Here is a 20,994-nt window from a genome sequence, read left to right as displayed (position 1 = left end):
CACTACAATGGGCAAGGGTCCCAGCAGTCCTCAGGGTCCCCAGCTGGGACTGATCCCCGCAAACCAAGGGAGGGGAGCTCCAAATCATGGGGGTCGCTCTGGGCAGCCGGTGGCACCCCTGGCACGGGGAGTGACATCCAGAGTGGCAGCAGCCAGCGGCCCTCGGTCAGGAATGCCGTGGGGTGCCTCTGGGGCAGCCGTGGGGCAGCCGTGGGACAGCCAAGCTGCCACAAGGTGCAAGACTGAGCACGGGGCACAGGGAGGGGACGGCCCGGGGGAGAAGGGGTGTGGGGGACAAACTGCCTCGGGGAGCACACGTGGGCAAGAAGCCAAGGGGGAACTTCACTGGGGAGGACACTGGGCAAATGTTAGCAAGGTCAGGGCACTACCCTCGGAACGCTATAATTTATATATATATATGTATATATATATATATATAAGTGTCTATTTTACACGCACGCTCACAGCCGCCCGCGCGCGCGCTCGGCGTCACCGTCACCCACCGCCAGGCCCCGCGGGGGCCGCGCCGGCCCCGCTCCCACTCGAAGCAGCAAACGAGTTCCTTGTGACAAAATCTGCCTAAAAACCGAACCGCCCAGCGGGGTCTGGGAGCCCACGGGCGGCCCCCGCGCCGCCCCGGTGCCAGGGCAATGCCGACTGCGTCCCGGCCGGCTCACTCCCGGTCACCGTCTTCGCTGCTGCCTGCAACGAGCAGAGAGAGCCGTGAGAGGGTCCCGGACCCCCGTGGGACATCCGGCCCTGCAGGGTGCAGGGACAGGGCTCACAGTGTGGATGGCACTGGGGCACGGCTGCTCTGGGTACCCACGGAGCAGCATCCCGAGGGGGACTCACCTCCTATGGAGTCCATGTCCGAGTCGGAGACGTGGGTGATGGAGAACCGGGACACCGGGGCAGGTGACACCGTGAACCGGGAGAACTGGATGGGCAGCACCTGTTTCTGCGGCGGCACCACGGCCGCGGGGGGCTCCGCCGGCGTCCCCGGCAGCGAGGCCACCAGGGACTGCTTCACTGGCATCAGCGGGAAGTCGTCGTCCCACTCGAAGCCACCGCCTGGGACACAAAGTGAGGGGGCTGAGCCTACCGTGAGCCCCATAACCTCTAACCCCATGCCCCATAAACGTCCCTCCATCATCCCATAACCGCTGTCCCCATGACCCTATAACTGCCTCCCCATGATCCCGTAACTGCTGCCCTCTCACCACCCCACCATCACCAGCCCCATGAGCTCCTGGTCTCTCACTCTCTTCCGAGGCGTTGCCGTCCGAAGAGTCGTCGGAGGCCCCGAGCCTGTCCGTGGGGCTGGGGGGGCTGCCACTGGCAGGGGGCTGCCCCGAAGGCGAGGGGGGCTGCCCCGAAGGCAGGGTGGGCTCCGGGAAGCTCTGCTCAGCCAGCTCCCGCGTGGGGCTTTCCTGAGGATGGGGAAACAGCAGGGAGGAACATCACTGGGGGCTCGGCTGGGGATGGCTCCCACCACCAAAATGGCACGGAGCCGTGCCCAGCACGTGGCTCTGTCCCCAGGGCACCCACCTGGTCGAAGAGGTAGATGGTCACATCGTCGTAGAAGGAGACGGCCTTTTTCTTGCGCTCCAGGTCCTCGCAGAAGGACTCGGACAGCAGGCTGGGCATCTTGAGGAGGCTGCGCAGGTTCCGGCCGCTCTGGCTCTCGGCCACCACGATGGGCACGGCCGCCGGCTCCTCCTCGCTCTCCTCGCTCTGCTCCTGGATGTTGTAGCAGCGCAGCTCCTCATCCGACTCGTCGCTGTCTTCCGTGTCCTCCTCCTCCTCCTCTGGCTCCTCTCGGCGCTCGGGGGCAGCCGGGGCCGGGGAGAGACCGGGCGGTGATTCTGCCCCGGGGAGCAGCGTGCTGGGTCCCCCCGGCGCATCGCCCACCCCGGGCCCCTCCAGGGGCAGCCCCCGCTCCCCAGGCCCCAGCGCGGGGGTCACAGTCTGTTTGTCCCCCACTGTGGCCCCCCCAAGTCCAGGGACGCCCTCGGACACGCAGGTCCCTCCAACCGCTGATGGCTCCCCAGGGCTCACAGGCACCGGGGTCAAGAGGAAAGTCTTGGGGGTCACGGAGCCCGGGGGACAGGTGTCTGTGTCGGGGCGCGGGGGGCTGCCCGGCACCAGCCCCGTGCCAGCGGGGCTCTGCTCGGTGCCAGGCACCTGCTCCGGGGAGCTCCCGGCCCCTGCGGCCACCCAGTCCCCCTCCAAAGCCACGGCCGCCGGCGTGGGCACCGCCACCGCGACGCCAGGCGCGGCCGGGGGGCTGCCGGGTGCCCCCGGCGGGTGCAGCGGGTCCTCTCCTCGCCCCGTGTCCTGCAAAGGGGAGCGGGGACCCTCCTCCGCCTCCGGGGTGCGGGAGCCATCGCTGTCCCCCTCGTCCTTGTGGCCGCGCTCGGCCTCGGCGTCGCAGTCGGAGAAATAGGCAGAGTCGCGGTACGGGCTCTTCTCGGCCAGGCCGGGCACCTCGGGCCCCGGGCCGCTGGGCAGCCGCGTCTCGGGGGCCGCAGCCTCGCCCTCGGCCCCCGGCAGCCCCGGGGGCGGCTTCCCCAGCTGGCCGAAGGCCTCGGGCTCTCGGGGCTCGTGGGGCTCCTTGAGCACGAACTCGGGGGACTCGTTGTTCTCGGTGTCGTAGCCGCTGTCGAGGGCGCGGGCCTGGCCGGCGGGCACGAAGGCGCCGGGGCTGAGCACCTCGCAGGAGCTGCCGGTGGAGGGGATGTCCAGCGACTCCAGCGAGTCCGGCGTGCCCACCTGCTTCTGCAGGGACCTGAGCGCCGGGGCCGCCTCCGCCCGCTCCGTGTACTCCCCGGAGAAGTCGGTGAAGACGCCGGAGGTCAGCTCGGCCGTGTCCTCGTCGCTGCCCTCGTCCGCGCTGGGGAAGCTGCTGCTCGAGAAGGTCTTGTCGGGCGTCCGGTCGGCGTCGCCGGCGGCACAGGCGCCGCTCTCGGCCACGGCCTCGGCGGGCGCCGGGGCGGGCTCCGCTGCGGGCTGGGCGCCGTCCGCGCCGGGCTGCCCGGGGGGGCCGGGGCTCGGGGCGGCCGTGCCAGCCGGGGGGGGGGCGGCCTCGCCCGGGCCCGCGGCGGCGGCGGCGGGGGGCGGCGGGCTGCGGGCAGGGCTTCCCCCGGCCGGGCTCTCCTCAGGGCGGGCATCGCGCGGGGCCCCCGGCGCAGGTGGCGGGGCCGCGGCGGGGCCCCAGGGCGCGGCGGGGCTCTCCGCCAGCGTGCCGGGCTGCGCGGGGCCGCAGGGTGATGAGTCACGGCCGTGCCAGGCCTGCCGCCGCGGGGAGGGCGAGCGGCACGGGGAGGAGGAGCCGCCGGCCATGGCGGGGGGCTGATCCTGCCGCGGGCGGAGGAAGTCGCGTCCCGGCGGGGACCCCCCGAGCTGGGGCTGCCCGCGGGGCACCGTGCCCAGCGGCTTGGCCATGAGCCCGCGGAAGGTGATCATGCGGCGGTAGCACCAGCTGTCGCCGGCCGGGGGCTCGCGGGGGCTGCCGCCGCCGATGTTGTTGTTGGAGGAGCTGTTGGAGGCCCACGGGTGCCGCCGAGGCGAGGGGCTGGCACCGGCCGCCTCGGGGGCGCTGGGGGGGCTCTCCTCGCCCAGCTCCAGCGCCACGCAGTCCGGAGGGGCCCCGCTCGGGCCCGCCGTGCCCCCGTACCCCGGCGGGCTGTAGGCGCAGTTCCCCGACGGCGAGACGCCCAGCGGGTCGGCAAACGCACCGGGCTGGAAGGCGGGCACGGGCCAGTCCTGGCCGCCCGGCTGGGGGGGCTCCTCCTCCAGCAGGTACCCCTCGGCCCCGCGGCTGGGGGACGGCTCGTATCCCCGCGGCTCCGGCCCGGGGCACGGGTACGGGTAGTACTCTGCGCACTCCCAGGAGCCCTCGGCCGCGGGAGCGTGGCCCAGCAGCGGCTCCATGCTCAGGGACACCGTGGGGCTGCCCGAGTCCGAGTCGTAGGCGCCGCCGCCGCGGCCGCCCTGCGCTCTCCAGCAGGCCGGGCCCCGCGGGCCGCCCCGCTCGCCCGCCGGGCTGTAGGTGCACATGGCGTAGTCCAGCTCGGCGCTGCCCTCGCCGGGGCCCTCGATGCGGATGTAGTACTCGCTGCCCAGAGAGGGGCTGTGCGCGCCCAGGATGGGCACCACGCCGGGCGCCGGCACCCCGGGGCAGCCCGACGCCTTGCACTCGTAGCAGGACGGGGACACCCCCAGGCTGAGCCCCGCCGTGGTGGCCGGGTAATAGAGGTCGTGGTAGCGGGCGGCGCTGCTGGGGCTCAGGGACCCCAGCGGGGCCTGGAAGTGCTCGGTCTTGGTGTGCTCCCACTTGTACTCGAAGTTGAGGCCGTGGCTGGTCTCCATGACGGTGAGGATGTCGTCCCCGTCCGAGGGGAAGCCGTCGGCCGAGAACTGCTCCAGCAGCGGGAAGGACGAGAGCTCGGGGCCGTGGTGGCTGCCGCTGGCGCTGCCGTTGGGCTTCATGGAATTCCAGCGCTTCTCGAAGTCCTCCTCGGCCTCCGTGGCGCCCTTGGCGCACAGGTAGGACAGCAGCAGGTGCACCTCCTCGGCCGTGGGGCGCTGCTCGGGCTGCAGCCAGCAGAACTGCATCACCTCGTACCTGCCGTGGGGAGCGGCAGCGTCAGCCCGGCCCCCGCCCGTGCCGCGGGGCAGGGGAAGGGGCACCTCGGGCTCCTCACCAGCGCTCCGACAGCGACAGCTTCAGCTGGGGCTTGGGCAGCTTCAGCTGCTGCTCCTTGATGGCGTAGGCCAGCACTTGGCGGTCGGAGTAGTGGTCGTAGGGCTGGCCGCCCAACTCAAACAGCTCCCAGATGGTGACGCCCAGCGACCTGCGGGCATGGCACCGTGCTGGGGCTGCAGGGAGAGCCCCATCCCACCCCCTCTGCCAGCCCCAAAACCACCCCGACGCACCCCGTGAGGCTGCAGAGCCCCAAAACCACCCCCATGCACCCCAGAGATGAGGCTGCAGCCCCCCGAGCCCCCCAGAGCCGCTCACCAGACGTTGCTGGCCTTGGTCTGGTCCACCACGAGCAGGTTGCCGTGCACCTCATCGATGAGCTCGGGCGCGATCCAGCGCAGCGGCACCCACAGCTGGTCGGCCGTCACGAAGTAGTCGTCCTGCCAAGTGTGCAGGGTCAGTACGAGAAGAGAACGTCAATCCATGGCGTCAGGGACCGGCCACGCTGCCACCCCCTCCCTCCCCTGCCTCCCCAGCTTTCACTGCTGCCCCCCGTGCTCCTTGTCCCCCCACTCTGCCCCCCGTGCCCCTTGTTCCCCCACACTGCCCCTTGTGCCCCTTGTTCCCCCACGCTGCCCCCAGCCTGTCCTGCTCTGCTCCTGGCACCTACTGTCCCCTGTTGCCTCCCCTCCTCGCCCCCTCTGCTCCCCCACCTGAGCCCCTCCAGACCCCCAGTTCGGCAATCCCAGCTCTGCAGGAGCTGTGGGCAAACTGGAGCAGGGCAGAGACACAAATGGACAACCCCACCCTGCAGCTGCCTGCAGGGTCCTGTGCCTGGCAGAGGGGCACGTCTGGGCCAGCCCACTGGGAGGGTGCCAGGGCACACCGGGTGGCACTAAGGGTCCCTCTCAGGGTGATCTGAACCCCCCTGCCCCCCGCAAACACAGGGGTGCCCCGACACCGCTGGGCAAGGGGATGTGTGGGGTGGGGGGGTAAAGCTCATCGGGTCTGTGCCAGGGTGGGTACAGGGGGGGATCCCAGCCCCAGCCCCCTCCTCCCTCCAACCAGCCTTACTTTGTACTTGCAGTGCGAGAGCCCGTAGTCCCCGATCTTCACGGTGAGGTCGGCGGTCAGGAGGCAGTTCCGCAGGGCCAGGTCGCTGCCAAGCAAAGCCGGAGCTGTCACCGGCCCCGAGAGCTCGGCGGGCACCACCGGGACCCGGCTGGGGCGGCCGAGCGGCGGCGGGGCCGGTCCCGCCCGCTCCGGGCGTGCCCTAACGCGGCTCTCAGTGCACGGCAGGAATGCCTGCGCGGCTGTCCGTCCGTCCATCCGTCACACGCCGAGCCAAGCAGAAGGCGCCTGTTCCCGGGCAACGTGAGCCCTGGCACGGGGCCGGGCAGCCGGGCGGCTGCTCCGGCACTGGGCGGGCACAGACAGGACCACCGAGGCTGGGCTGCCCGAAGGGAGTCCCTCTCCAGCACAGCTGGGAGCCCCGCGTCCCCCTCCCACAGCTCCAGCACCCTCGTGGGGACCCACCTGCAGAGCCAGGCTCGGCTGGGGACGCTCCGGTGGCCCCTGACGGCAGCGCGCCCCCTCCTCAACAAAATCACTGATGCTGGAGTCTCCGTGTGCAACTCACTCAGCACCAGGATATTGTTGGGCAGGAGGAGCAGCGGTGGGGCAGGAGCGCTGGCACCTTGGGACCCCCGTGCAGACCCTCCCTGCTCCCCAGCAGGCAGCCCGGCGTACCTGTGGATGTAGTTGTTCCTGTGCAGGTGCAGCACACCGCAGGCCACCTCACACGCCATCCTCTGCAGGGTCAGCAGGTCCGGGGTCATGGCCTCGGCCCCCCGGCAGCTCCGCAGGTACCCCTTCAGGTCACCCTGCGGGCAGTGCCACTGTCACCCCCCGTGCCTGGCACCCGGGGGCACCGCGGGCAGCGGGCACAGGGACTCACCAGCGGGCAGAACTCCATCACCAGCAGGTACGGCGTGACCTCGGCGCACTGGGCCAGGCACTGCAGCAGGTTGGTGTGCTGGAGGGCTCTGCGTGGGCACAGCAACGGGGGGGTTTGTGCGCCACTGCCCTTCCTGTGCCAGGGGCATGGCAGCAGTGCCCATCGCCCTTCCTGTGCCAGGGGGATGGCAGCAGTGCCCACTGCCCTTCCTGTGCCAGGGGCATGGCAGCAGTGCCCACTGCCCTTCCTGTGCCAGGGGCATGGCAGCAGTGCCCATCGCCCTTCCTGTGCCAGGCGAATGGCAGCAGTGCCCATCGCCCTTCCTGTGCCAGGGGCATGGCAGCAGTGCCCCAGGAGCCATCGTCCTGCCTGCACCACAGGGGCTGCTGGGAGCGGGTACCAGCACGTCCCAGCGCCCGGGATGTGTCACAAAGGGACATTTGTTCAGCTGTGCTGGGGCAGGAGCAGCTCTGTGCCCCCCCCCTTGGCCCCATGAGCTCTGCCCATGACCTCACTGCTGCCCCATGGATGGCTGTGGCCCCACGGAGCAAGGGGCAGCCACGGCTCTGCCTGGCAGCTGAAGGTGGCACGGGGTGGATCTGCCCCCGTGCCACAGCATCCCCGCTCCCAGCACTGTGGAGTGACCCCAGAGGTACCTGTAGGGCTGCGCTTCTTCCAGGAACTGCATCTGGTCCTGCACGCTGGCACTCGCCTTCAGCTCCTTCACCACCACCTGGGTGCTGCTGATGCCCGAGTTCACCTCCCCCAGGAACACCTGGGGTGAGGGACAGGCTCATCCCTCCATCCACACCCCAGACCCCCCTGGCACAGCCGGGGTCCCGTGTCCCACTGGGGTGGGGGGTCCGGGGGTCCCTGGGCTCACCTTGCCGAACCAGCCATGGCCGATCTCCTTCAGGTACAGCAGGCTCTGCCGCCCCAGGTCCGCCGACTTGAGGAGCTGCACTGTAACAGAGCCCATCCAGCTGCCCGCGTGTCCCCCTGCCCGCACATCCCCCTGCCTGCACATCCCCCTGGCCCCCTGCCCCCACATCCCCCTGGCCCCCTGCCTGTGCTCCCCACCAGTCCCAGCCGGGCCCTGCTGTCCTCACCGTGCCACCCGGTGCCACCCCAGGATGCCCCGGAGCATCCCTCCCCGGGAATCCTGCATCCCAGGCATGCTCGTCCCCAGGCATCCTCCCACGACCAGGGGATGTGGGCTGTCAGTGTGCCCGGGCGGGATGGCAGCAGAGCTGCTCCCTGCCCCTCTCCTCCGCAGGGTGTGCAGAGCTGAGCCCGCACAGCGCTGGCATTTAGCCCCTTCCCAGCCCCCCGGCACAGCCCGGCCCCTCGGGAGCCCGTGCCAAGGGCAGGCAGCAATGGGGCCATTGTTGGTCCGTCCTGCCCTCCCCTCTGCGGCCATTCTTTGGGCAGGGAGTGACACGGGGTGGGAGGGGGCACAGCCAGGCGCCCCCCACATTCCTCTCCCACTCAGGGCCTTGTTTACATGGGCCAGGGCTCGTGGATGTCACCGCTCAGGGTGGCCGTGTCCTGTCCCACCCTGTGCGGCTCCCCTGGGCTGGGACACACCAGAGGGACAAGGGACCCTCGCACAGGGGGACCTGCAGTGCTCCCCAGGGATCCCGGCTGCCTGTCCCTTGCCAGGGCTCTGCTGGAGCTGTCCCTCCACCGCAGGGGACACCCAGCATCCCCACGTCACCCGTGCCCAGTGACGAGAGACCCCAACCACGGCATACAGGGCTCCTGCCCCGGCCTGCCTTACCTGAGCGGCCCGGCTGCTTGGCCATGGGCAGGGACACCTTGGTGAGGGGCAGCACGTAGACCTCGGGGCCATGCTGGGGGGCAGGCGAGCCCTGCGCCGACAGCTCTGTCACGTAGTCGTCCCCCTCGGCGTTCTCAAACTCCTGGTTCGGGGTGCAGGGGGGTGACACACCGAGCAGAGACAATGCCCCGTGGGCTGCCCACTGCTCTAGTGCCCGCACACCCCTCTGCCCCGGCAGGCTCATTAAATCCCCCCTCCCTGCACACAGCCCTGCCCCCCGCCCGTCCCGTTACCTGTCTGTGCCGCCCCGGCAGCCCCCGGCTCCCAAAGGCCGCCCGGGCCAGCAGGTAGGACACGGTGAGCATCTCTCCGTGCCAGGCCGTGCCTCATGGCGCTGCCAGCCCCGCGCCGTGTGCCATGCGCCACCGCGGGCCATGCGCGTGGCACACGGCGCGGCCGCTCGCACATAAATACGAGTGCGGGGGCACCGGGGGGTCGCTGTCCCCCCCCGGCACGCCGAGGTGCTCCGGCGGTGTGGGACGGTGCACAACACCCGGCGTGTCCCCCCCGGCCTGACCCCCTCCCGCCGCGGGCGCCTCAAGCCTCCACAAAAATCCCAGCAATTAGGGAAAAAGCGTTTTCTCGGCACATTCTGTGCCTGTGAGGTCACGGTGCCTCCCACCCTCGGGGGCGTGCGGGTGGGACCGGGCCCTTAACCGTGCGTGGCCTGGCCGGGAGCACGGATGGGTCAGGGTGCCACCCCAAGGGTCCTGAATCCCACAGATCCACGCTCTGTAAAGCTGGGATCCAGGATGTGACCCCAAGGATGCTGAGTCCCACAGACCCACGCTCTGTGGGGCTGGGATCCAGGGTGTGACCCCAAGGATGCTGAATCCCACAGACCCACGCTCTGTAAAGCTGGGATCCAGGATGTGACCCCAAGGATGCTGAATCCCACAGACCCACGCTCTGTAAAGCTGGGATCCAGTATGTGACCCCAAGGATGCTGAATCCCACAGACCCACGCTCTGTGGGGCTGGGATCCAGGATCCAACCCCAGTGTGCTGAACCCCTCCCTCCAAGCGCTGCTCTCCTGAGCCAGGACACATCCACTGGCGTGGAGAATTCTGCACCAGGAGCCTCCAGACACCTCCATCCCTCGCTGGGTCCCTGGTTAGAGCCCCCCACCCCGGCCTGGAACCCCTCCCGGCCCCTCAGCTCACCTTGAAGCCAATGTCCCCCTTCTTGCAGCACAGACAGGCCAACATGAGGAAGATGAAGGTGAAGAGCCCCGAGAAGGAAACGGCCACAACAGCCAGCGAGGAGGACCAGGAGAGCTCACTAAGGGGGGTGCCGTCTGTGGGGACACGAGGTGGTCAGGGCTGGGGTACCAGGGAGGGGTCACAGGGCATGGGGAAGGGACACGGCTGCACTGGCTGGGCACTGCACCCTCTGGGCACCAGCACACCCCAAATCCCAGCACCTGCCCCCCCACTCCAGCTGTGCGGTGTCCCGTGGGGTGGCAGGGCACACGGTAGCAGCGGAGGTGGCCGTGTCACAGCTGCCCATCCCCAGCAGGCCCCGCTGCCAGCTGCAGCTGCCACATTACTATTCTGTCCGGAGCCTGCCCAAACAACCGGCGCCCTTGTGGTGGGAGCAGCCGGAAGGTCGTGGCACTGCCAGCAGAGACCCCCAGAGCCCCGTGGTACCCGGCTGGGACAGTGCCCTGTGCCCAGCCAGGAGCCTGGCACAGACCCCGCTGGTGCCATGCTCCCTCCCTGGTCACCAAGCCCCTGCCGGGGATGCTCGTGGCACACACGTGGCTCCAGCATGTGGCCCACGGAGTGTCCCTGTCCCTGTGCCCTGGCCACGCTGCCCTGCTCCACAGCTCCAGCTCGGGCTCCCCTGTGTCCTTGAGACTGGCGCCTGAAGGGCACCAGGGCTGGGGAAGGATCTGCTGCCCTCATGGGCACCAGCAGCACCCGCTGCCCCCAGGCACTGCCCGGCGCCACGCAGGGTGGGCACAGGGCACCCTGGCTCCCGGCATGGCCCCACAGGCCTTGGCACGGCCCAGCCATGCCAGGGAGCAGGGAAGGAGCTCCAGAGCCATCTTCTGAGGCTCGGGATGCAGAGCCGAACCTGGGAGGAGCGGGGGGCGGCGTGCCCCCCCTTCCAGCTGGTTTCCATGGTGAACACACTTTGTGCCGCCAACGTCACCATTTTCCCTGGATAGTGGGACAGCGAGAGAGAAAATGACTCACTGAAAAGAGCCTTTGAACGGCAACGGGAGCAGAGCACGGGGACGGGAGCCCGTCCGAGGGCACCGTCAGCTGGGCTGCCCGAGCTCGGGAACTGGAGGTTCCCAGAGAGCACAACAGGCCAGGGAGATCCAGCTGGGCCTGCCTCAGTTTCCCCACCTGCACAGCCAGAGACCTGGGAGCCGTGACCAGCCCAGACCGGGCAGCGGCACCACCACTGCCATGGCCCACTGGCACCCTCCCTCCCTGTACCCACAGCAACGGCGATGGGAAGTGTGGCATCATCTCAGATGGCAAATTATCCCAGATCCAGGTCAGGTGCGCCTGCAGCAGCAGCTGCTGGAGTGCAGGGAGCACCAGGACACGAGGGACACCAGGACAGCAGGGACACCAGGGACACTGGGGCACAGTGAGTGCAGCCTGAAGTACCCCAGGACCCTCAAGAGAAACCAGGGCCCCCAGCACGTCCCGCCCTCCATTGCCAGGCTCTGCCTCCCACTCTGCCAGCAGGAGTGAGGTTCCCTGGCACCAAAGCCATGCCCTGCCCTGGCCTTCCTCACCACAGGGGTGCTCTGTGCATCCCCCAGAACTGCGGGGTCACTCACAGCCCCTCACCCAGCGACCCCAGAGCCAGGGATCACCCACCCTCACCGGGCCAGCCCCACGGCAGGGGACAGCTGGGGACAGCTGGGGACTGCTGGGGCTGCTGGGGGCTGCTGGGGGCTGCTGGGGCTGGTGGCAGCAGACAGGCCACAGCTCCAGGGACACCTGCCCAGCCTCACCCCCAGCCCTGGCAAACGGGAGCAGAAGGGACACAGGGAAAGGGGGGGATGCTGGATGCCGTGAGGTGCAGTGGGGTGTAACGGGATGTAATGGGATGCAATGGGGTGCAGTGGGGTGCAGTGAGGTGCAGCAGGGTACAATGGGATGCAGTGAGGTGCTGTGGGGTGCAGTGGGATGCAATGGGGTGCAGCAGGGTGTAATGGGATGCAGTGGGATGTAGCAGGGTGCAGCGGGGTACAATGGGATGCAGTGGGGTGCAGTAGGGTGCAGTGGGATTCAGCGGGGTGCGTTGGGATGCAGTGAGCTACAATGGGGTGCAGTGGGATGCAGCAGGGTACATTGGGATGCAGTGAGCTACAGCGGGGTGCAGCAGGGTGCAGTGAGGTGCGTTGAGGTGCAGCAGCCGCCCTCCCACCCCACGGAAGGCACGGCGCACCCGCGGCCGGCACAGCCCCGCCCGCGCCGTTCCCCGCCTGTTGCATCGCCCACCCAGCGCAGGTCGCGGCTCCGAGCGGGGCCGGGCCGAGCCCGGGGTGTCCCTCCCGCCGCCGCTGCTGACTCACGGCCCGGCCGGGCCCCGCTCCTCCGGCGGCCGGGGGCGATGCTGCGGCCGCCCGGCGATCCCGGCCCTGCCGGCGGAGCCCGCCCGGCCAGCGGGGCTGACGTGTGCGGAAGGGCCGAGCCGGGGCTCCCGCAGGGCCGGCGGCAGCTCGGGGCTCCGGGCCGGGCACGGCACTGCCCCGGACTCCGGGCACGGCACCCCCCGACCCCGCTCCCACCGGGGCCCCGCTGCAGCACCTACCGCTGTGCCTCAGTTTCCCCACTGGCGGTTCCCAGCTGCCCTGGAAGGGCTCGCTGGCTCATCCAGGGATGGATGCTCTGGCGCCTTGGGAGCATGGGCCATACATCCCCCCTTCCCTCTGGCTGCCCACCGCGGATTCCAGGCTGGAAAGATGCCAGATCCTGCTGGGCAGGGTTGGGTTTGGGCAGGGAGAAGGGCAGGGTATGGGTAGGAAGCAAGGCAAGATTGGGGCAGGATTTGGGCAAGATTGGGGCAGGATTTGGACAGGGAGCAGGGCAGGACTCGGGCAGGATTGGGGTGGGATTCAGGCAGGGAGCAGGGCAGGACTGGGGCAGGATTGGGATTTGGGCAGGATCAAACACTCACGTCCCTCAGCCCCTCTGGCCACGGGCTGCTCGCTCCCATCCCAGCCCCATCCACTCTCCCTGGCATCACTCACTAATCCCCGTGCCCATGGGCAGCTTCCAGGGAAGCAATTTCACAGCCCACAGGACACGCTCTGCACATCCCCGCTGCCCTTTGGGGTGTGAGCACGGGCTGGGCCTGGGGGCTGAGCAGCTCCGGGGGAAACTGAGGCACCCGCAGGAACCACCCTGAGCTGTGCCCCTGAGCCTGGAAGCCCCTGCCATGGGAGCAGCCACGGGGCTGGCAGTAGCCACGGTGCCAGCCAGGAGCCTGGCACGGAGCTGGCACCCACAGCATCCTCCCCTGGGATCCCTCGGGATCCTGGCACCCCTCAGTGGTACCCAGAGCCTGCTCCGCTGGGCTGCTGCAGGATCCAGGCATCCCCTCACCAAAAGCAGGAGCAGGGAGCAGCACCCTTCATCCCATTGCTGGAGACCTTTTCCCACCAGGAAGAGCCAGAGCCACTGGAGCAGCCTCTCTGGTGATTAATAGATCAGTTAATTGTGAATTCCAGGCACGCCTGGCTAATCCCTTCTCCTTCTGTATCTCTTAGCGTGGCGTATTTCACCAAAAGGATTGATTCTGCCCTTTCATTCTGGTTTTACCATCTAGGCCTGAAACAGCAGCAAAAAATAAATAGGTGGAAAATAACAGAAAATCATCCATCGTTTCCTGAAGCAACGAAATAAAAACAAGGATTGTGCTAGGGACAGGCCGGGCTCTGGCGTTGCTGCGCACACTCCACGCGTGTCAGCCTGATTAGGGACAAAAAATCAAGTTCCTCCATCAAAGCCTGCCCTGATGCAGAGCCAACAATTCCCTCTGCTTCCACAGAAAATAATACTAATATTATTATAATAATATAATTATTATAATGTAATTCTAATAATACTATAATAATAATATATGGTAATAATAATGTCTATAATAATAATATATAGTAATAATATATTATTATTATTATATAGGATATTATAATTGTGTATGGAATTGTATATAGAATTATACATGGAATTACACATATATTGTATTTCTATATATAATTATATAGTCTATACGGATTATAGAATTATTAGTATTATAATAATATATTGAAATAAAAAAAGAGTATTATAAAAGGCATGCAGAGCAAGCTCAAATTGATTATTTAAACTGAGCTTGTTCTCAGTGAGCGCTGTGCAGCCCATCCCACACCATGGAGCCCGGGATCCCCGTGCCAGGGGCAGTACCAGGGGCAGTGCCGGGGCAGTACCGGGGCAGTACCGGGGCAGTGCCAGGGCAGTACCGGGGCAGTACCGGGGGCAGTACCAGGGGCAGTACCGGGGCAGTACCGGGGCAATACCGGGGTAGTACCAGGGCAGTGCCAGGGCAGTACCGGGGCAGTGCCAGGGCAGTACCGGGGCAGTACCAGGAGCAGTACCAGGGGCAGTACCGGGGCAGTACCGGGGCAGTACCGGGGCAATACCGGGGTAGTACCAGGGCAGTACCGGGGCAGTACCGGGGCAGTACCGGGGCAGTGCCAGGGCAGTACCGGGGCAGTACCGGGGGCAGTACCAGGGGCAGTACCGGGGCAGTACCGGGGCAATACCGGGGTAGTACCAGGGCAGTGCCAGGGCAGTACCGGGGCAGTACCGGGGGCAGTACCGGGCACATGGCCCCGGCCCACCGAGGCTCGCAGAGCCCGGGGCCTTTACGTAACAGCGGGAGCGGCAGCGCGAGAGGGGCGCCCTATTTATATCCCAAACGCTCGTTATGAAACGAGCAGCTCCGGCTCCCGAGCACGGCCCGAGCAGGGGGAGGCCGCGGGGTGAGGGTGTCCCCTGGCACTGGAAGGAGCCCGGGCTCGGGGTCTGGCTCTGCCCCCCAGCATGGCCCAGACCCCACTGCCCAACCCTGAGCGGGGCTCGGCATCGAGGATGCTCAGGACACGGAGCTGGGCAGGGCCTGGCACCTCCCTGCCCCACGTCCACCCTCGGGTCAGTCCGTGGTGCCCAAATCACCGTCAGGCACGGGAACACACAGAGCAGGGCGGTGGAAAATCCCTCCTTCCCCACAGGGATGGCAGAGGGTGGGTAGCCGACAACCACTGAGCTATTTTGGAAAGGTGAAAACGGTGGCTGCTATGGTGGCCGGGCAGCAGGACACCCTGGCACAGCTGGGGCAGGAGCCTGGCAGCTGGTGGGTGCCCTGCCAGCCAGGGCAGAGCTGTTCCACTTGCAGCGTTTGCCCACACTGGAATTTTCCTTCGCTCCAGTAATTAAAACAAACGGCGCTAACCCCGCTGCTGGCACCGGGCTGCAGGGAGGACGTGGGCACGGCTGGCACAGGGGAAGGGGTAGGGAACAGGATCCCCCCAACAGTCTGGGCTGTGGGACAGCGGCTCTGCCGGAACTCCTGGGAAATTCCCATTCCTCCAGTGCTCAGCCCTCCCGAACCCACGATCCCCACGTACTCACTGTCCCTTGGCCCGTCCTGAGCTCCACCAGGAGCCCGGTGCCAGCTCTGGAGCATCCCAGCGTGCTCCGTGTCCCCTCAGTGTCCCTGGTCATCAGGGCCTGGGCCGGCCCTCGGAGCTTGGCCGATGCCAACGATGGCAGTGGCAGCCCTGAGATGGCTGTGCCGTGCTCTGATGGTGCTTCCCGGGCTCTCAGGGAGATTAATGCCCCCAGGACATTGATTTTCCTGCCAGTGGGCACGCTGAGTCAGCACTGAGCAGCTCCTCTCGGGCCAGCCCTGTCACCCTCCAGCCCTGTGACATGGCCCCGTGGGGTCCCTCTGGGAGCAAATTCCCACTGGGGATTGAGGGGCCACTTGCTGGGGCAGGAGAACATCTGGAGCCCTGGAGTGGCAGCAGTGCATGGCCAGGGCCATTATCCTGCATCCCATCACCCCTGGATCCCACCATGCCACTATGCCACCATCCCTGCATCCCACCATGCCACTATGCCACCATCCCTGGATCCCTCTGTGCCACCATCCCTGGATCCCACAGTGCCACCACCCCTGGATCCCTCCATGCCACCATCCCTGGATCCCACAGTGCCACCATCCCTGGATCCCTCCGTGCCACCATCCCTGGATCCCTCCATGCCGCCATCCCTGGATCTCACCATGCTACTGTGCCACCACCCCTGGATCCCTCCGTGCCACCATCCCTGGATCCCACAGTGCCACCACCCCTGGATCCCTCCATGCCACCACCCCTGGATCCCTCCGTGCCACCACCCCTGGATCCCTCCATGCCACCACCCTGGCAGTGCCCCCGGCCCGGTTCACTTGCCGGATCGGTGCAGCAGCACAGGGTGGGAGCAGGCTCAGCCATGGCACCGGAGCAGCCCGAGTGCCCCTCTGACCCAAATCTGGGATTTTCCAGCCCAGCGGTGGGATGGCGAGGAGGTGACGTCACACCGAGGATGCTGCCTGGCTACGGGCACCGAGCACTGAACACAGAGCCCGGATGGGTGTGAACCCCCCCCGGCACCAGGCTGGCAGTGCCACCGCTGCCCCACACGCGCTGCTGCCCCCGGGGTGCCAGGGCTCGGCTCGGGGGCACCGCAGCCCTGCCATGGCCGGGGGGATGGTGCCAGGGAGGGCAGAGCCACGGGCTGGCCTGGCACAGGGTGTCCCGGCAGGGCTGGGAGTGCCAGCCGGGCAGGGAGCCCGTGAGTCACAGCCCCGCTGCCCCCGGGGCCCTTTCAACCCCGGCGTATTAATTTCTGCTAATTGGCCCTGACAGCGATGGGTGCCAGCGTTCCAGAGAGCCCGCCCGTGTGCGTGGGGCAGGAGGGAGGGAGGGGAGAAAGGGGAGCAAAGTGGCACCCGCAGGGAACGGGATCCTGGCCCTGTCCTCTCACCGAGCCAGGTGGGGCCTGGCTGCCCTGTTGTGCTGTGCCGGTGCCATTCCCTGTGCCAGGACAGGGGGTTTGCCACATGCCACCCCACTCCGCCTGCCCCCGGCATCCCTGTGGGCACTGGGAGTCACCTCCTGGCTGTGTGCCCAGCTCCTGCTGCCCTCCAGCCCGGAGTGCCATCCCCCAGTGGGAAGCATGTGGCAAGACAGGACATTGGGCACGGTGCTGCCACCACTGCCACCTCCCAGCCGAGAAGCTGCTGCTGCCCTGCCCCAAATCCCCTCGGTGTGTCCAGTCCCAACAGCACCTTCCCCTGTATGGCCCGGTGGGTGCCAGAGCATGCCTGGCCCTGGTTTGGGTTGCCAGGGTCCTTCTGCCTGCTGTGTCCCCTTTGCCACCATGGTCCCCCAGGTCCTTTCCCATCCTTGTGCCAGGAGCAGCCGGAGGCACCGGACACGAGCACCAACACTCACCATGCTGCTGGCACCGAGTGTCGCCGCATGGCAGCAGGTGCCAGGTGGACCCAAAACCACAGGGCTGGGGGGAGCTCCTGCCCTCCCTTTTCCTCAACTCCCCAGGGCAGGGAGTGGGCACCCATTCCCCCTGGAAGCCCGGGAGATGTGGGGGACACGCTGGGGCAGGCAGGGCTGGGCTGTGCCCCACTGGTGGCTCCAGTGCTCCGTGCAGGAGCATCTCCAGGCCTGGCCTGGGAATGGGTGAACAGAGATGGGAACCACAAGGCTGCAGGGCTGGGACCCTCCCCCAGAGCCCCCAGAGCCCCCAGAGCCCCCAGAGCCCCCAGAGCCCCCAGAGCCCCCAGAGTCTGGAAGGGAATGAATCCCTGGCAGAGCTGATGCTGACATCCCTGACACAGATGTTGGGACAAGCCAAATCCAGCAGGTGAGGCTGGCACAGGAGCAGCCGCGCTGGCACATCCTGTGGCACCTCCACCCCAGGTGACACTGCTGCCACTGTCCCGTGCCACCAGGCCACCCATGGCCCAGCCTCCAACCGTGCATGTCCAGGGAATGCAGGACCAGGAGGAAGGAGATGCTCCCTCAGCAGCTCCAGAGCCCCCGGGCCTCTCCTGTCCTGCCCCAGCTGAGGTGCCAAGGCACCCCACAAACTGCTGCCCCCAGCCCCTCGCTGGCACGAGGCACCCCCAGGGAGCCAGGCTGGCACACGGGCAGGAGCTGCTGCCACATGGAGCAAATCCACAAAGCCGTGAAATGCAGAATGTGGTTTGTTCCCCCTTTAATTCCTCTCGCGGTGCGGGTGGGTGGCAGCTGCACGGCAGCGCCGAGCCCTGGGCCCGGCAGCACAGCACAGCAGCGATGCAAACAGGGATGGAGCTTTTGAAACCAAACCTTTTTGAAACCAAACCGGCAGGATTCGAGTGGAGCGGGGCCGCACCAAAAACCAGAGCAAAATCTCCAGAAGGAGAGGAGAGCCCGGCAAAAGGCTCCGTGCCGGCACTGCCGCAGTTTGGATGGAAATAATGAGATTTCAGAGGCAAATAACGAGCGGCTGGGGACAAAGTCCCCGCTCGGGGAGTCCTGGGGCGGCTCATTTCCAAATCCCCCCACGGATCCCGACCGTGCGCGGAGCGGCGGAGGAAGGAGGGAGCGGGAAGGCGGCGGGGAGGGATGCGGGAGCCGGCACCGACAGCGGAGCCTCGGGCAGCACCGCGCCCGGCACGGGCACCGCTCCGCCGCCCTCGCCCGGCACCGACCCGCGGTGTCCCGGGCGGGCGAACAAAGGGCCGGAGCCGAGCGCCCGCCGGACGCTCCCGCTCGGGGTCCCGGTGCCCGCGCGGTGCCAGCCCCGCGCCGGGAGCACACGGGGCGGCGGCGGGGGCGGCGGCGAGGGGCGGCTGCGGCGGCCGCAGCCCCGAACAGCACCGCAGTCGCCAGCCCCGCGCTGCTCCGCGGCTGCAGCATCTTCCTGCAGCTGCGCCGCGGCCGGAACACGGCGCTTACATAACGGCAGCGCCCCGAAACGCCGCTGCCCCCCGAGCCCCGGCACCCCCCGAGCCCCGCGGGGACCCTCAGCCCCCGCTCCCGGCGCCGCGGGGCTCAGCCCCGGCTCCGTCTTCCTCCCTCTCACCATCACCATCCTCCCTGTTGTTATTATTCCGTTCCAAGCCCGGAGATGCCTTCAGAGGCAGCGCAGCCCCGGGATTCCTCCGCGCTCCAGCCCGCCGAACAAAATGCCGCCCGGCTGCGGCAGCGACCCCACCGCACCGCCACACCGGGGGACACCCGCCACACCGGGGGACACCCGCCACACCGGGATGTCACACGGCCACACCAGGGTGTCACACGGCCACACAGAGGTGTCCCCCCGCCACACAGGGATGTCCGACTGTCACACCGGGGTGTCCCCCCGCCACATTGGGATGTAACATGGCCACACCAGGATGTCCCACCGCCACACCGGGGTGTCCCACCGCCATCCCGGATGTCACACGGCCACACCGGCTCGGCTCCGGCTGTCAGAGCCCGCACAGTGACATTCCCGGCGATGAGGGCGCGGGGATGCTCCGCTGGCGGTGCAGCGCGGCGCGGGGATGCCGTTCCCGGTGCACCGGGAGGGCAGCGGCGCGGGGCCGAGCCGGGCACACGGCGGAGCACCGGGGGAGGCTCGGGGCGCGGGTCCGGCCGCCCCGGGGCTGCGGCACTTACCGGGGTCGAAGTGGGAGCTGAAGGCGAGGCTGGGGCTGAGGAAGGCGGCCGCCATGGCAGCGGCGGCGGCGGGGAAGCGGCCCATGGCGCGGCGGCGGCGGGAGCCCCACGGCCGCCGGCTGCCGCTGGCCCCGCGCTGGGCACGGCGGCGGCGGCGGCGGCGGCGGCGGCTCCTCCTCCATGGCGGCCCCGCGGCCCCGCGCCCCGTGCCCCGGGGAGGGGCCGCGCCGCCGCCGAGCGGCGGGACCGGGCGGGCGGGGGCGGCAGGTGGCGGAGCCGCAGCCCCGGGACCGCACCGGGACCCGCGTCCTCCCCCCCGGGATGAGCCGCCGCCGCCCCCGCGCGGTCCCGCCGGGAGGGATGGGGGACCCCCGGACGGGGACGGGACCCCCGAGGGGCAGCGGCTCCCCGGGAGCGGGAGCGGGACCCCCTGAGCAGAGACAGGATCGCAGGATCCCCCGGGAACGGGGCTGGCACCCCTCAAGTGAGGAACTGCCCTGGCGCTGACCCATCCCGGGCACCGCCGGCTTCCCGCGACCAGGGATGGGGAACAGGGACGGGATGGGCAGCTCTGCTCCCAGCCAGCCCCTCAACCCCCTGCACCCCATCCCTGCCCCTGCAGCCCAGCACAGCCCCACCCTGCAGAGCCCCCCAGCAGCCCCAGGCAGCTCCTTGGTTTGGGGTCCCCCCTGGGCTGGGGGCTGCCCCATGTGGGGCCATGGCTCGGCCTCGTGTGCTCAGCACTACAGCCCCGGCACGTGGGAGCGTGCCCCCCAAACACGGGGTGCTCCAAACACCAACAGCCCCAATTCCTGGGCAGGGAACATCCCACGGCTTCACCCACACCCCTGGGCAGCTCCCAGCCGGGCCCTGGCAAAGCTCTGGGTGCCACTGGTCACCAAACCCACTGGGTGGTAGGAGTGGGAACTAGGGTTCCACTGGGAACCAGGCTGGGCTTTCCTTCAGGCCATGGCAGGACCGTCCTGTCCCATCCTGTCCCATCCTGTCCCATCCTGTCCCATCCCATTCCTGGACACCCCCTTGTCCCAGCCCTGGCTGGGCTCAGCTCCGAGCACGGGGCTCATACATCCCCACCGCCAGTTTGAATATTTAAAGCCGAATTTTGCGTACACGATTAATTTTTTACAAGCCTTCAAGCCTGCACAGAACAGCACCACGCTGCACATGTCACGTTGCCACAAATAGATACAGGCCTGGAAAAATTACCGGCTGCTGGGAGAATAAACACGTTGGAGCCAGTTTCTCCCTTCTCCCCTGCCTCCACATTTCTCTGCTCTGGAGCAGCTCTGTCCCACAGGACGCCCCAGTCCTCCTGCCAGGGTTAGCAGGCTGATGCCCCATCACTCATTTTGGAGACCCCCGCTGGGGTGCAGCTCATGGGCACCCCATTATTCCCATTGTCCCCCCCCCACTGGGTCCCTGGTCCTTTCTGGATGTGCAAATGGCCTTGACCCACATGTGGGACACCCTGAGCTCCATCATGAGCCTTCCTGGGCCTCAGAGCAGCTGAACAAAGGTGGCACTGACCTGGTACAGCCACATTCACCTGGTGCAGAAGCATTTGGAGTCTCTCGGGGCTTTGGTGCCATTGGTGCCCTCTGGACAGCCATGGTCCCGTGCGAGCGGGTGGCCACTTGCCCCTGGGGTGGTTTTCAGGGCCAGCCCCATTCCCTGTGTGGCTGAGCTGGCACTGGCTGAGTCACAGCCAGGTGGGATGGGGTGGGCGGCTGTGCTGAACCCACACAGGG

The 20,994-nt window shown here is 67.9% G+C and overlaps 1 protein-coding gene across 1 annotated transcript; it reads right to left on the bottom strand.

The window, feature by feature from the left end:
• Positions 1–203: 203 nt before the first annotated feature.
• Positions 204–19,332, bottom strand: AATK (apoptosis associated tyrosine kinase). The gene is made up of 14 exons (XM_054293061.1): positions 19,226–19,332; positions 9,666–9,799; positions 8,443–8,584; positions 7,546–7,625; positions 7,319–7,437; positions 6,663–6,750; positions 6,455–6,588; positions 5,780–5,864; positions 5,024–5,145; positions 4,707–4,856; positions 1,549–4,627; positions 1,262–1,430; positions 853–1,071; positions 204–702 (listed from the first exon to the last, which is right to left on the bottom strand). Exons 1-14 carry the CDS (start codon positions 19,308–19,310, stop codon positions 674–676), a joined length of 4,635 nt encoding a protein of 1,544 aa, XP_054149036.1. The 5' UTR covers positions 19,311–19,332; the 3' UTR covers positions 204–673.
• Positions 19,333–20,994: the final 1,662 nt, after the last annotated feature.

Source organism: Melozone crissalis, unplaced genomic scaffold, assembly GCF_028551555.1.
Source record: "Melozone crissalis strain CALT ecotype California unplaced genomic scaffold, PUWL_Pcris_2 ptg000129l_1, whole genome shotgun sequence".
Taxonomy (NCBI): Eukaryota; Metazoa; Chordata; class Aves; order Passeriformes; family Passerellidae; genus Melozone; species Melozone crissalis.
This window is presented reverse-complemented; position numbering and strand designations above follow the sequence as displayed.

Excerpts from the sequence above, each read along its gene's own strand:
- AATK (XM_054293061.1), bottom strand. The coding sequence starts at position 19,310 with ATGGGCCGCTTCCCCGCCGCCGCCGCTGCCATGGCGGCCGCCTTCCTC. Across the intron at positions 8,585-9,665 it reads AGGGGGACATTGGCTTCAAG|GAGTTTGAGAACGCCGAGGG; the intron begins GTGAGCTGAGGG and ends ACCCCGAACCAG. Across the intron at positions 4,857-5,023 it reads ACCAAGGCCAGCAACGTCTG|GTCGCTGGGCGTCACCATCT; the intron begins GTGAGCGGCTCT and ends CCATGCCCGCAG.